A 15136-nucleotide genomic window follows, 5' to 3' on the forward strand; every position below is an offset into this window, starting at 1 on the left:
AGGAAAGAGCTGTGTTACAAACAGCAGCCTCTCTCCTAGCAAGGAAGCAAAAAACCCCTACTTTTCCGATATCCCATCAGTGTGCACTTAACCGGGATGAATCTGTGTGCCTGGAAGCAGCTGGCAGGCGGTGAGCAAGGGCGAACAAATCTGGTAGCACAGACACAAACCATAGCCTGTACACACGATTCTGTTGGATAAAACATTGCAAAAACTCTGCTCTCAGCCTGTTCTTGGTGTGGCAGAGGCGCAGGTGCCAGCAGTGAACCCGGTGTTCCCAGTGTTCTTGGGGAGGAGCAGTGGGGTGGTTTGCAGGAGGGATGACAGCTGTGCACAGCGGGAGGGTTGCATGGGTCCTTGGCAAGAGGAGGGCTCAGGACTCACGTCCTTGGCTCTTGCTCTTGTGTGGGAGCTAGTTATTGCTGTTTGCTCAGTCACGGTGGTCTGGTACATACACAACTGGTGCTGCATAATTCGGTACGGCTTGGCATGCCTAAAGAGATAAGAGTGTGTGTAGATGTGCAGATTTCTTATTATTCAAACAAGCGTTTGGGGCAGGGGGAGTGCTGGTAAAAACAAGTTCTCTGTTCAGCTCATTTGCCAAAGTCAGGTACTGTATAATTTGAATCCCCCTGGGGAGAAGCACAATCTGTGGTTTTGTTTGGTTTCTGCTTTGTTCTGGTTGTTTTCTGCAGAACCGCTTTGGTTCCAGGTCATGATTAACACCAGCTCTCACTGAAAGTAGAGTCATCCGGGTAGCCACAGGAAAATGCCCTGGGCTAGTCAGAGCAGGTTAAACTATTCATTCCAGTTAGCTTGTTTGAATAATTCAGGAGGTTTTGTCATATTTTGCAAATTGCCCAACACATTGTGTTGATGAAGGGTTCTTTTTAATGTAATCTGCTGCTGTTCAGTGGGTAACTTCTTCCAGCTTGTACAGCCTGTGGGGTGTTCCTGAAGTACACCTGCAGAGTTCCTGGTGTTTGCACCTGAGGGCTGGTCTCCTGAGAATTGTGATATTATTGTTCCTTTGGTTTAATAGCCTGGCTCGTAAACAGAAGGTTCCTTTTTTCTGTTTGACAGTTGCCCACAGCATCGATAATTGTTCGAGACACTTGTACAGCTAATAGAAAGAGCCTGTCAACAACAAAAGCTCATTGTAATACCACTGTTTTAAAGAGATTGGGGGAAGCAGCAAAGCCAACCAGGTAGCAAATATGTTGTTCCTGCAGTCACATAGATCCAGGGACAGGAGACACTAAGTGGGGCTTAATTTTCTCCCAAATGGATGCTCTATTTCACACCCCAGCACAGCTTCTGATTTATGTATTTCTTAACATCACAATATTTTCATTGCTAAAAACTAAATGGGAAGATGCAGGTAAGACCTGATCTAAAAGCTGCTGAAGTAAACACAGGGACTGTGGCTGTTGTTAGCAGCCCTTAGACCAGTCCTAGCACAGAGCATGGTGATAACAGCATATGAATTCCCAGTTCACAGAGGACTAGAGAATTTCTGCAGTCTCTTGAAGAGGATGTTGAGCCACACTGTGAACATATTTAAACAGGCAGACTGTGTCCTGAGGTTATCTTGAAAACCAACCCTACTCAGCTGGAGGAAAGCCTGATGCTACAAGGGGGAGGAAGGAAGCCACTGATCTCTGAGCTAATGAGTGGAGGAGAGATGTGCAGCTGAGCTGATTTGTCAAGGTAAAATGTTGTTGACTGCTATAAATGGGCAAACAGTTAAGCCATGCTGAAGCTTCAACTCTGCAGCCTGAGTTGTGAGTGAGGACATGGACTGGCCAAGGCAAACTCTGGCGTTAGGGGTCATGCTGCAGGTCATTCCTGGAGAAGACACTGTCCTAATAAAAGATCCAATAAATGGAGTTAGCAAGAGATTTGTTTTGATGTATAGCAGTCTGTTCAGTTATCTATCAATCAGATGCGGTTTGTTTAATGACTGAAACCAAAAGAGTAGGAGCTCATCTCGTTGAGACCAGGAGAGAATATAGATTAACACCATTGTGTTCTCAACGTGTCATTGACTTCCACTATGTACATGAGCAAACGTGCCGTTCAGGTCCAATGAGATGACAGGCTCATTAAGCAAAAGCAGCATCTCTAAAGTCACCCCCTAGGAGAGCCTTGCTGTGTAATCTCACTTTGGTAAAGAGCAATTTGTACTTCTTTTAAAAGAATTCATCATTTTCTTGCTCATCTTGGTCCTGATCCAGCTGGAAGACAGGAGTGTTTGGAAGTTCTCTGCATAGTCTGCTTGGGTGATGTCAACAGCCCCACCTCAGATACTTGGGAGGCTTAAATTCAAAGATTTTAATTAAATGTCCAAACATCTGTGTGCTGGGATGAACCAAATCCCCGGGGAGCCCATGCTGCAGAGCCTCCTCTCTGCAAGTAGACCAGGAGACTCAGCTCCCGTGGTGGAGAGGGCTTGGGGAGACTCCTGATGTGGGATTCCCCTTGGGCAAGGGGCACAGCAGCTGCCCTCCCTGCCCGCACTCCTGCTTATGGATGAGTTGAGGTGGAGGAGTGCTGGGAGAGGAGGGCCAAGGCACAGTCTGTTCCCTCCATCCATCTCCAGCAGATGTTTCCTGAGGAGCACTGTCCAGCTGGCTCTGCTCACAGCAGCCCCCGGCAGCACTGGACTCCAGTAAGTCCTTGTGCAAAATCATCCGAGAAACCACAGACATTCCCATGTCCTGTGCCCAGAAAACCCTGAATTCACACAGTCTTGGCTTTGATTTTTTTCCTCATAGAGAGGATGTGATTTCAGGGATGAGGCAACCTCTCACTGTGATTTATTGCACTGTGTTGAGCAGGGAAATCTCTCTGGCTACGTGTGGATGGCAGCTGGGTACACAGGGAGGAGAGTTCTGGGCTCACAAATGCTGTCAGAATTGTATCTGGTGATGCTTAATTTAACCCTGTCACCTGATCTGACGTTAGATTTGATCCAGTTGTACCTGGCAGGCATGCTTGGAGTGATGCTGATGCGGAAAGTGAGTGCCAGGGGGATGTGGTCCCTGGCTCTGGGTGCTCCTGGGGCTGGTGTCTAGGAGAAACATCTGCCCTGGGGCTTTGTATGAGCTGTGAACACTGCAGATCATCATTTGCAGCTGCTTCAAGAGTGGTGGATGGCAGGTCTCATGGATGGCAGTTGCTCCATCTCTCACGCTGGACTTGGGCTTTATCTTCTACCTGCTTAGACACTGTCTGTCCTACCTGGACTCATTTGTCATATGGCCATATTCTGGTTCATCCTGTGTAAATGGAGCTGGAGTGAGCCTTTTAATTAACCCAACAGCTACCACCCTCCATGAAGCAGATGAAGGTGGGCATAGCCTGGGTACCAGCAGCACAGATGGTCTAAAGTAGATGTTAAAGCACATCCAAACTCTGCTGCTGGTATTTATGTGCCATATGTTGCAATGGTAATTACTTACTGTGCTTCTCAATGGAATAGAGTATTGAGGTGGTTTAGAATCCCCCACGGTAATGTTACCGGTCTCTGGGACAACCAGAGGAGAAGAACTCATCACATCTTTGTTTTTAGTGCAAGCGCTGGCACTTTTCTTTGTAATAGGCAGGGCTGGGGGTATTAAGGGAGAGCCAAAGACCCAAGGTGCTGTTCAGCACAGGATCTGGCTGGTGGCATCCATCACCAGGACGCAGTGCTGCCAAGTACAGAGCCTCCAGCTACACCTGCACAACAGAGCAGGGTTATTTTCATAAGCCATGCTAAGCAATGAGTTACATGGGATAGAGCTATTTTTGTAGCAAGATAAAAGAATGCTAATTTGGTCATTTACCTAACTTCCCATTACAGATCAACAGACTATTATACGCCAGGACTTTCTTCTTTTTTCTTCCTAAATAAGTCAGCAATGACAAAGGATACTTCACCATGACAGGCAGCATTATATAAAACTAGGGCTGATTTAAAAAGAAAACCTATTCCCATTGAAATTCCTTTTTGATGGTCATGTGGAGTTTCAATTACACACAATTTTGTTTGCATCGTTCATTGCCTTCGAGTGGAAATTTTCAGGATGGGCTGAGAAACATCCAGTCATTGAAGGCCTCCCTAAAGCCCTTCTGTATTAAATCTCCACCAAGAAAAATACACACTTATGTTAAAAATGCAGGATAAACTGTACCTTGTTTATGTGTTTTGTCACTTTGTCTTACTCTGAAATGAAATCTAAACCGGCTGTAGTAAACATTGTTCTGCGCTGCACTGTTCTGCCTGCCTTCTATGGGTGGGAATTGGTTCTTTGATCTTCAGTTCAAAGAGGTTGAAAAGGCTGTTTCTGTGGTCTGCAGAGAATTTCTGATTCTACAACATCTCTTGATTAACTCTGTGTTTCTGGGGAAGCTCTTGGTACCCTTCCAACTAAAGCGATGCTTAGACCTTGTGTAACATCTACCACAGAGGGGTTGAAGTTTGCTTCCAAATCACCTTGCCTGGTGGAGGACATCATCCCCCAACAGCCAGGAGAGTGGTAATGTGAGCAGAGCCCTACAAACAAGTGTTCGAGTCTACAGGAAAGACCTGATCACATCCGACAAGACCTGCAGGCAGCCAAATTGGCATCCAGTTGCTGGCTGGGAAGAAAGCCGTGCTGGAGCAGAGGTGCTCTCTCCACTGGATCCTTAATGACCCAGATGTCCCAGGTCCAACGTCACTGAATGGTTTGATCTATCCCTTGCCAAGGGACCTCTTGTCTTCAGGACTTGTAGGCTGTGGCCTCTTGTAACACCACTGTTGTTAACCTAATTGAACATCTAAAGCAAGGAGGAGGGAAAAGGAATCATTAGCAGCTGCATTAACTTCTACCCTGGATTCTGTGCACAGCGTTCACTAGAATTAAATAGCTGTTTGGATTCAAGTGACTCCGCCGGCGTGAGCTAATGAAACCAGTCCTGCAGTTGAGCAGTGGCATCCACCAAAACCCTGGTTGTAATCCAGACTGCAGTTTTTTCTCCTAATGAATTAATCAGTTGATTCCGTGCATGCGATAGCTCATTAGAGAGGTGCGTGGCAACCTTTGGAAGGGAATTATTGGCTTTGCGTGGCCCGGAGGCCTTTACATTACCCTTGGAGCATCACAGCACCATATGTGTTGCTGTAATTAACAGGTGTTGTTCCTGAGGTCGTTTGATCTCAGGAAAATGAGTGTAAAATGTTAATACTGTAAACCTTTGAAAACTTGGAAGAAAAAGTCAAACAGCCAAAAGCAATTTCCCTTTCATCGAGCTGGTGGTGGTAGTGACTTCTTATTTATTTTATAAGCTTCCACCCTGTTTTTAATGGTAGCTGCAGAGATAAAGTGAAGCGTAATTTGGAAATTAGTTCCGGGTGTTTGAGTTGTAGCTTTATTTTTAGTAATCTGGGTCATTAATTTTGTTGAATAGTTTGTTTGGATTTTCTTCCCTGGCATGTGTGAAGCACGACTGCACCCAGGGTATAAAGAGACTTCCAGCAGGAAAGGGAGATTGCAAAGGTCTTTCCCTGGCGGTTGACCCTACAAAAACAAAGCCTGTTTCTCTGTGGTTATCTGGCATGGACAGCAGGGTGCTGGGGTGGTTTGTGCTCATGCTGCAGCCAGGAACATTGGGCACAGTGGGGAGGGACCTCACCGGAGCTGCCCTGCTGGAAAGCCCAAGGCCACATTCAGGTCAGGGTTTGGGTTTAGCTTCTCAGCCATGACAGAAGTCTTTTCTTATGAATAAAAGCAACTTGTAGCTTGATTAATGAGCAAAGGTGCAGTTTGGTAAAGCTTTTCAAGGGATATTAATGAAAGGGATCTTCTGAGTAAAAAAATTGCTTCTGCTCAAGCTTTGAACTGCCCTGAAAACATGGGAATAGGGACATACCAGCATCCTCTCCATCCACACCCAAAGAGTCTCTGGAGGACTCTTGCAGGTCACTGCAAGTGCAGCTCCTTGCTGCAAAGAAGTGTCTGGAGCAGCACCAGTGGCCATGGCATGGAGCAGGGAGAGGTGCCCACGGGTGTCACCACTGGCAGTCCTTAGGCAGGGCGTTGTGGGTGATGCTTGCACCCCTGCCAACAGGGACAGGAATTCAAACATGGCATTGATAGGATGGGAATGGAGCCAGTCTGTGAGTCCAGGATGCTGGTGCAAAGCTTATGGTCCAGACTAGGGATCTGCAGAGGAGCCAGGGACTGGGAGTAAAGCTCTGCTCTTCTCTCCACTTGGTGCTGGGTAAACTGGGAACAGCTACCTACACCCCTAAGCAAAGGGAGGGTTACTCTGCAGGATTAAGGCTGTTTTTACCCCTGTATGTTTATGCAACATAGAGGATTTAAAAAAAAAAAAGAGAAAAAGACCCTGTTTTTTGGGGGGGCTAAACTTTAGAAACATGGTCATTATAGTAACACAAGAGCAGGCAGAAGGATGCAACTGGCTTGGGTCAAGTTTTTCTGCTTATCCTGGTTTCTGTTCTGCTGTTTATCCTATTTATCCTCTCCTTGTTATCCTGAACTAGTTTGTCTTCTTGTAAACACCACCCTACAAGTCTTAAAAAGAAATCTTCAGGAAGAAAACTTGCTGACTGAGTCTTTTTCTCTCCTGTGGCAGTTGAATAAGCCCATCAGCTTATATAATATTAATATTTGTAAAAGTAAACCTGCAGAGCTCATAAATCTTCCATAAAAGAGGGACAATACCTAGATCTATTTTAAAGTGAAGCAGATAAGTAGGTTCTAGGACAAAAGGGTATCTATACAAAGGAAGCGGAGAGATGAAAGAAATAAAATTGCCATTTTAATCTGAAAATTGGCTCTGCATAAGTGATACCAGAGGCTTCACTGCTGCTGGAGCCAGCGTTTTGCTCTGGGTCATCACTTCACTCTGGAAAGCTCCAGTCTCTGGCTGCTGCCACAGCAGTGTTGCTCCCAGGTATTCCATACAAGCGGTTTAAGGAGTTTAAAAGAAGTCCAGCATTGAAGCAGGATTTGTCTGCAGAAGAGAGGACTTCATTGATACTTTTCCTCACTTTGTGCCTTCTCCAAAAGAAAAAAAGTGCAAAAAAAATTCTGCAGTTTGGATTCTGTTAACCATGTTTTAAGGCAAGAAGTAGGCTTTTCCCTATTACGCTATGCCACAGCAGTATGGGAACCCAGACAAGAAAAAAACAATACAGCTTATTTTTAGTCAACCAAGTGAGCAATCTGTCTCCAGACATACGCACAGAGTGGCTCTGTGGAGGAATGATGCTGCTGCATCACTGTTGACATAGTCCCTTATCAAAGGAAAACTGCTTTGAAGCAGTTGCTTTAAGACCTTGTTTATTGGGTACCACCCATGGTGGGATGGGAGCACTCAGCAGTGCGAGGGCTCTTGCTGGCAGCTGTGTTTATCTGGCACAGAGGAGGGGAGGTGCAGATGGATGGGTGTCTTTGGATCCTTTTGCCAGGCGTGTAGTTCTTCCTTCTTTCTTTCTTGTTCTTTTTGTCCTGGCCCTGAGCACAATGGGAAGCCTTTCATTCTGTATTGCTCAGAAGTGGAGCTGGATCAGAGGATTCCTCATGGGCTTTGCTAAGTCCTTCCAGCTTTCCCCAAGCCCATCTTTGCTAACTCTGAGCAGTAGAGATGACCATTTTGTGGGTCCACTTTCAGTGATGGCAGTGAAACACATTGGCTGGGTCCAGCCTAGGAGCCCCCCACAGTCAGGGTTAAGCAGAGCAGGGGACAGGCTGCTCTAAAGAGTTCAGAGTGAGCAGTACCAGTAGATGGAAGACCAGGAATTGCGGGGCCAGAGGCACAATGAGGTGATTCCCACAAAAACTGAGCTGAGGTCCTCTGAGCCCCAAACTGATGTACATACCTTGGCCCACAGCATGAGTCATGTAGCGCAGCCGTGCTCTTTCCCAGCTCATCTTGGAGCTGGAAGATGGTCAGGTCATTGGCTCAATCTGAATTTTCTGAAGAAGCAATTTTTTTTCCTTTTAAAATGGGGAGTTGCTGAAGCTGAATCTCCTCCTGGGATTAGGTCAATTCATTTAGCACAGCGTATTTTTAAGGAAAACTTTTTATCGTGCCAACTCAGGCAAGAAATATGCTCAAAGAATTTCAGCATTCGGCTCCAATCACTATTTCATTTAAACATTTTAAGCTAATGAGAGTTGGCAAAAAAGCTCTTTTTTTTGTTAAAAAAAGAAGTGGGAATAAGAAGGGAACATGTTGAAGTCATCTCAGTGCAAAATGTTTTCATATTTTTCATTTATGGAAGTTCGTAAGTTTAGCTTTTGTCCTAATTAAGGGCAAGAAAATATCTGAAAAGCTTTCACAGGGCACACAGATAAGTAGCCAGACAGTTCCTGCTGCTTTTTCTCATCTCCAAGTCCAGCTGCATTTTGCCTAATGAAATTTTCTGCCACAGCAAAGGTGGGATGTGAAGGTTCAATATTATGGATCAGCTTTGCGTACAAGGAGGGAGGAAACCGGCCAGAACCTATACATGAGAAAAGAGATGAATAAGAGCGATATCACAGAGGTCTATAAAACTATGGAGGACTTGAGTAAGGCATGATAAACAATGGTCTAGATGAAAAATCACATGCACGAAAATCAGGGCTTGCAAGGGAGATCAGGTGAAGGACTTGTGCTATCTGCCTTTTCCTCCCATCTAGCTCTGGGTTATCCACTTGCATTTGTCCTTTTTCTGTCCCTTTTGGTTAAGAAAGAGAGATGATGAGGAGCACCTTGGCTGGACCTCACTGTGCCTTTGCTTTCCCCAGCCTGTTGCTGCCACCTCCTTCTCCAGGCGGGCCTGGGCAAAGCTCAGTTGTGTCTATCTCCAGCGTAGCAGCGTCTCCGCTGTTGTTAGAGGATAAATGACACTGTCTCCATGGCCAGGGAAGAAACCAAATTAAATTCCACCATTCCCAGCAGCCGATGGGCCAGCTGCCGAGCTCTGTGTCACAGCTGATTTCTCACAGACAATCAGGGGTGAATTGTATCTCTAATTCCTGTCACAAATGTTTCTGCTATGCAAAGGGACAAATAGGAGCAGGGAGAAGAGGAGAGAGCGCTTGGCCTGTCCTTCTGCCTTATGTTGAGGGAAGGTTGCAATGATACTAACATGCTCCTAGCAAGGTAGTGGCTGATGTCGTTGCATTAAGCAATGAGAAATGGCCAGATAAGCTGCTTTCTCTGGCTGTAATAGCACACCATCCCACTAAAGTAAGGCAACTGTGAAGGAGGATGAGGAGCAAAGTGAATTGCTGGTGAGAAACCTGGCACAGGAGAACATGCTCCCCAATGGAGAACCACTCCAAGCGTGGGGAGATCTATCATAAAGACATAAAGCTATGTACGTGTGAAATTATTTCATTTGGCTTGCCAGAGAGGGCCTGGGGATGCTGTGGCATTCAGGGAACCCCAAGCTGTGAGACATTCAACCTCTAGCAATAAGCAGGTACTGACTTGTGGCACTAATCTGACTACAATATATTTGCGGTGTATTGACCACAGTGGAAGTCCAGATCATTATCAGTCTTCAAGAGGCTCAGTAGATCAATGCTTCTTTGATACAGATAAACAAAATAGAGGGTAGGTGTTTGTGGCTTTCCCTGCATGTGGTGTTATTATTCTTTGCTGATCTTTCCACTGAGGTAGGGGAGGGGAGCGAGAAGGAAGGTGAGAAATCATCTTTAGAAAGATGATTTGCCAGACATTTACAAAGTGGTTGTAAGAAGCACATCTGTGGCATTTTGTTCATCAGTTTTTGGATGAAAAGAGGAAGATCTTCATAAGAATGTTTTGTCCTTTGAGAGACAAATTCCTATCAAATAATGGTCTTGGGTTTAATGAGGTGCCCATGGCAGGGTAATCTCTGGCACGTGGCCGTGCTTGCTCAGGCTTTGGCAAAGAGGGATGTGCAGGTGTTCCACAGGTCCCCACTGCTTTGGGTGGTAGAGATACTCACACCCGGCTCTACATGCTTCAAGGCAACTGGTGGGAAGGTGGTTAAACCAGAGCATGTGGAAATGCTGGAGAGGAAGGCACAGGGAAAAAAGCCATTTGTTTCTCTTCTGAAATAAATCTGCTGGCTCTCTTAGGGGCTGTAGCTGATTGAGGTTTCAGTTTCACCAATAAGCCAATCCAGGCACTTGTGGTGCTGCTGGGGTGAGGGCAAATGACAATTTATCCCCTTGAACAAATAATCCGAAGTTAAGAAACCTGTTGCCAGCATCAGTGGGACTTTCTTACGGAGTTTTTTGGGTTTTTTTAAATCCATTTATATATTTATTTTTTAATTATGAGGGCCATCAATCACCAGGAATGACTTTTGGCATTGGCCAAATTTTAGGGGAAGGCTGTTGCAGGGTTTTCTCATGCTCCCTGTCCCTATACCCCTTCCTGTCATGGTGGAAGGGTGACGGCACCCCTGGGAAACCATTGGCTCTTGTTGGGGCAGTGTTTTGGTTTCTGGAAGCTGAGACTTTGCAGCTGCAGTGCTCGTTGCCAGGGAACTGGTGGGAAGGGACCAAGCCAAGGTCCCACCGCACATGGTGGCCTCCAAGGAAGCAGCTTGGCATGTTTTGTCTCCATGATGTTTTTCTCCAGAGAACTCAGTTTTGTGTCAATGCTAAGGTCGGTCATCCGCCTCGGGTCTTGGATGACTGTGCAGCTCAGATGGGGGTTGGAGACTTCATTATTTGCTTCCAATGAAAATCCTGGTGTTTTGAAGGTCAAGGTAAAACAAGCCACCCTCATAGAATCATTTTAGTTTGGAAAAGCCCTTTAAGATCATCAAGTCCAACTATCAACCTCAAGCCATCAGGGTGCACTGGGGGGTCTTGGACTGCAGGGATGTCCTCAGCCCTGTGTCCCAGCTTGTCTCCACCGGGTGAAAGGAGCCTTTGTCAAGCTCTTTGCATCCTTAATGCACTGCAGCCTCAGAGCTCATTCACCCCAGCCATGTATGGACTAGAAAGCAGTCGGAAGTCAGAGCAGGTCAATTATTGTCACAGCAGGACAACAGCATCATGGCAGATTGGCTGAAGGGACCTGTAGAGCAGGCACAGCCCTCACGCTGGTGTGGGGACATGGGGGGACTTGCAAAGGGTGCTTGGCCATGGAGGTGTTCACTGTGCTGACAGGGACCCCTCCTCTCACCCATTATGGGAAGCTGTGACCTTACTGTAGTGCCTGTGTGGTACAACATAAAGTTCAAAGCCCAACACACATGGTCAGAGAGGTTTCTCCACCAGACCAGGGCACCATCCCCACACCCCTGTGGGCTCCCACTGGAAGTGAGATCCCGAGGGAGGTGGCATCGCCTGGCCCCTGTGACGGGCAGTTTTCCTCCCCTTGCTGCAACCAGTCTCCACTCAGAGCTGCCAGTGTCCGGGGGAGAATCAAAGGCGCCTGTGTGACCCATGGGTTGGGGCTGTGCTGCCATCAAAGATGGTCTGCAGCTGCGTGGGGAAATGAGATGTCACCCTTGGAACATGTGAAGGTCACCAGATCCCAGTACTGAAGTGATGTGAACAGATCTGCCCATGTGTTAGCAGAGACCACACAGTTCCATGGGGAAGCTGGGTATAAACATGTAAATAGGAAAAGCACTTCCAAGCAGAATAGACAGGAGCATCTTTCCCTGTGCCTGTATTCCTCTCCCTTCCTTTTCTCATCCCCATTCTCTGTTTCACAGGACTGGCTGATGAAATTTGGGTATCTGCCCCCTCCGGATCCGGTCACGGGACGGCTGCAGACACAGGAGGAGCTCACCAAGGCCATCACTGCCATGCAGAGGTTTGGGGGGCTCGAGGCGACAGGGGTCCTAGGTCAGTGGCTCATGGTCCTTCCTCTCTTTGATGCAGAGGGATGCAGGGACAGCTCCTTGCAGGCCTGGAGAAGGAGGCTTGGCACTGAGTTGTGGAGTAGCATCATCTCCAGGAGAAGCTCACGCGGGTGTAACATACGGCCCAGTTTGCAGCTGTAACAGTAATTACATGGCTCAGGTGCTTTGTTGCCTTGTGCTTTCAAGAACCTGAGGCAAGCAATTATTTCACCAGACCCACACACCCTGGGGATCCCGTTATGCTTAAAATAGCTCTTGGTGTGTTGAAAGAAAACAAAACCAGAGAAACTAAGGCTGATAGGGTGTCCTCTTCAAAGCCTTCATTGCAGCATTGAATTGAATTCAACAAAAATCCTGATTAAGCCTCCCAATTTGTATATGTAGATATTCTGGTTTCTTTGCTGCTAGGGCACAGCGCAGGGGAGGGAGGAAGATGCTGTTGCATCACCCCAGCACTGTTCACTCCTGCCCATGATATGCAAGCCATGAAGTGCCTGAAGAGCTGGCAGCGGTCTCCTTGTTCTCTCTGGGCACCGGGCTGCCTCCCATGGCCAGATGAGAGCCCATAACCAGCTCCACCAGCCAGCAGGGACAGGGCGATGAGCGGCTTCTGCCCGATGTGGTGGTTGGGAGGGCGCAGTCCAAGGCCAGGATCAAGCAACACAAGTTCCCCAGCTGGCTGAGGTCACTCCTCTCAATGTCCTCATTGAGGGGAGGAGAAAGCCAGCATTATCCCGGCTGTCAGAAGGGTGTCTGTTTGCTCTCCTCACTTCCCTGACACACATCTGTGACCCCTTGCTGTGAGGCCAGCTTTCTTCCGCTGCTTGGAACAGGATTAAGGGGAAGTTTCTATTAGGGGGGCTGCTGTCCATCCATCCTGACACCCCATCAGCCCTCCACTGGTCCTCTGGAGCAGCTGCCACCTCACAGACACTGGCCGCATCCCGTCAATGAGACTTTCCCTCTGCTCTTGACTGAGCACGTTAAGTTATTTCTCTTCCACCCTGTCACATGCTGCAGGAGGCCTGGGAACAAGGATGGTCTTTCAAATGCATTTGCATTTTCATTTTTGGAGGGGGTGTTTGAAACAGGCCTGAGGGGCTGCCCTGGGCAGGTCATGGATGTGGGTTTGTGTTAGAAAACAGTGTTAAAGTGGTGAAGCCAGCATGGAGAATGAGTGAATGAAACAACTCGTCTGTTTCAGCAGTTGAAAATAGAGGCTTTAAGCTTTCATTCAGTCTTAAAAATAAACAAGAAGGACTATGAGCTCCTAACTGTGTAGAGAGACAGTTTATTTACATGTGAATGTCTCTCTGCTTTGCTAGAGGACTAATGGGAAATTCAGCAAGAGAGAACAAGACCAGAATAATGTAAAAAATATTTTCTTAAATATAGTAAAATCTGGACACAGGTGGTTTCCACATGAATTTTTGAGATCTGTGAAGTGTCACAAGACAGAACTTGCTGTTTTCTCCTGAAATCAATAATTGTCCATTGGCACTAACGGCAGAGGTAGCACCAAACCCCCAGCCATGGGTGTCATCTGGCAGCCCCAGCTAGTGGGTGCTTTGAATAAGTGGGGTTTCAGCAGGAACTGCTGGTGGTGATGGGTGCACAGTGGCATTGAGGGGGCTCAGTGCCCCATGGTGTCACCAGGAGTGATGCTGGAGCTGGTGCTGTGCCCCAGCGGGCTCTTGGACATTGCCTTTTGCTCTGCCGCCGAATCCTTACCACTTCACTTCCCATATCCCTGTTTCCCCTGGTACTTAATAACCCACATTCCTATGATTTTATGGGGTTTTCCTCCCCCTAGACGAAGCCACGCTGGAGCTGATGAAGACCCCTCGCTGCTCTCTGCCCGACCTCACCACCACTGAGACCAGGAGGAAGCGATTCGTGCAGGCTGTCACCAAGTGGAGCAAAAGGAACTTGTCTTGGAGGTAGGAATTCATCTTCCCCTACTGAAATCTTGCAGACCTGGGCTAAACACAGCTTTGTGATGAGTTTCAAGGTGATGTGTTAAAACATAAGCTCGCAGGACCCCACAGACTATTTAGTTGAACTCTTTTCCTGCCAATCCCAGCCTTGGGATGACTCAGACCTGCTTGGCTGCTGGCTGGGAATGGTGCAGATTTGTCTGGCGGATTAGCTAGAAGCTTTTTGCTGAACTGCAATGGTTAGAGCATCATTTCTCTTGAGTTCATCGGGAATTTGCAGTTCCTCAAGCAGCTGGCACAGACGTGGCTCAGCACAGATGCAGGAGCATTTGCTGGGTAATAGACTCACTTTCTTTCTTCTAGTCCTTGCCATGGGGGAGTATTTTCCCCTTGACATCAGGGAGCAGCGCATATGGGTTGCTCTGAACCTGTGACACGCAGCAGTTCTGGTCGAGCTTCCAGAGACACTGCAGTCACACTGCAGGTTGGGGTTGTCAAACAAGTTGATCCCTGTGCCACCAAGACCTGTGCTTTTTGGGACTCATTTTTCCTCCCTCAAAGCCCATTTGCTGCAGTGATTGTTCCTCCAAGAAAGATTATCCCACCATGAGGTGCTCTTACTACCCTGGAAATGCATGTGGATGCTATGCAGAGATGTCTTACTAATAATAAGCTGCTCTGATTCTGACATACTCCCTAGGGTGAGTCTACCTCCCACTGCAATAACAGATCTCAACTTGGCTGTGGCTGTTGACACATGTTGAACTGTGGCCTTACCAGGGATTTGGTCCATGTTCAAGCACATCCCTCTGAGACCTTGTTTTCAGAAAAGATAAACATAATTCAGCTTCAGTAAGAAACAGCTTTGGTTTCACCTTCTTGTAGTGAAGTGACCCACGTTACAAACCTCAGCCTGTTCCCCTATTGACCAGCCCCATCTTGATGAGTAAGAGGAACAAACTTTGTATTTCAGAGGAGAAAATCCCTTTGGGTGAAACAAAACCTGGCACAGTGTCCTCAGTCCCAGGCTGGAGCAAAGCGTGGAGGGGGAATGGAGCCAGACTATCCTCATGGACACGGCCCCAGGATACCCCCCACCTCCCACCCCCTTGGAAGCTGTGATGCTGCGGCAAAGATGGCCATAAAAAGGGGTTTAGGTCTGAGACAATTTTATATGTGACATAAAAAAATCCATCTCCTGACAAACTCGTTTCTGCTTTTTATTCTTTGATCCTTTCCAAGTTCTTGGCATTTGTTCAACAGAGGGCTGTATTTTATAACTGGAGGTTGTATAAGCCAACAGAAAGCTATATCATTATAGAAACTCAAACGTAGTATTTAT

General features: G+C 47.1%; 1 protein-coding gene across 1 annotated transcript in view; it reads left to right on the plus strand.

The window, feature by feature from the left end:
* Positions 1-15136, plus strand: part of MMP17 (matrix metallopeptidase 17) — a 62989-nt gene that overhangs the window by 28238 nt on the left and 19615 nt on the right. Inside the window, exons 2-3 of the mRNA XM_030501894.1 lie at positions 11708-11840; positions 13671-13797. Of these exons, the coding sequence (XP_030357754.1) occupies positions 11708-11840; positions 13671-13797 (260 nt within the window). The remainder of the gene's footprint in view (positions 1-11707; positions 11841-13670; positions 13798-15136) is intronic.

The sequence above is a fragment of the Strigops habroptila genome, chromosome 11 (assembly GCF_004027225.2).
Source record: "Strigops habroptila isolate Jane chromosome 11, bStrHab1.2.pri, whole genome shotgun sequence".
Taxonomy (NCBI): domain Eukaryota; kingdom Metazoa; phylum Chordata; class Aves; order Psittaciformes; family Psittacidae; genus Strigops; species Strigops habroptila.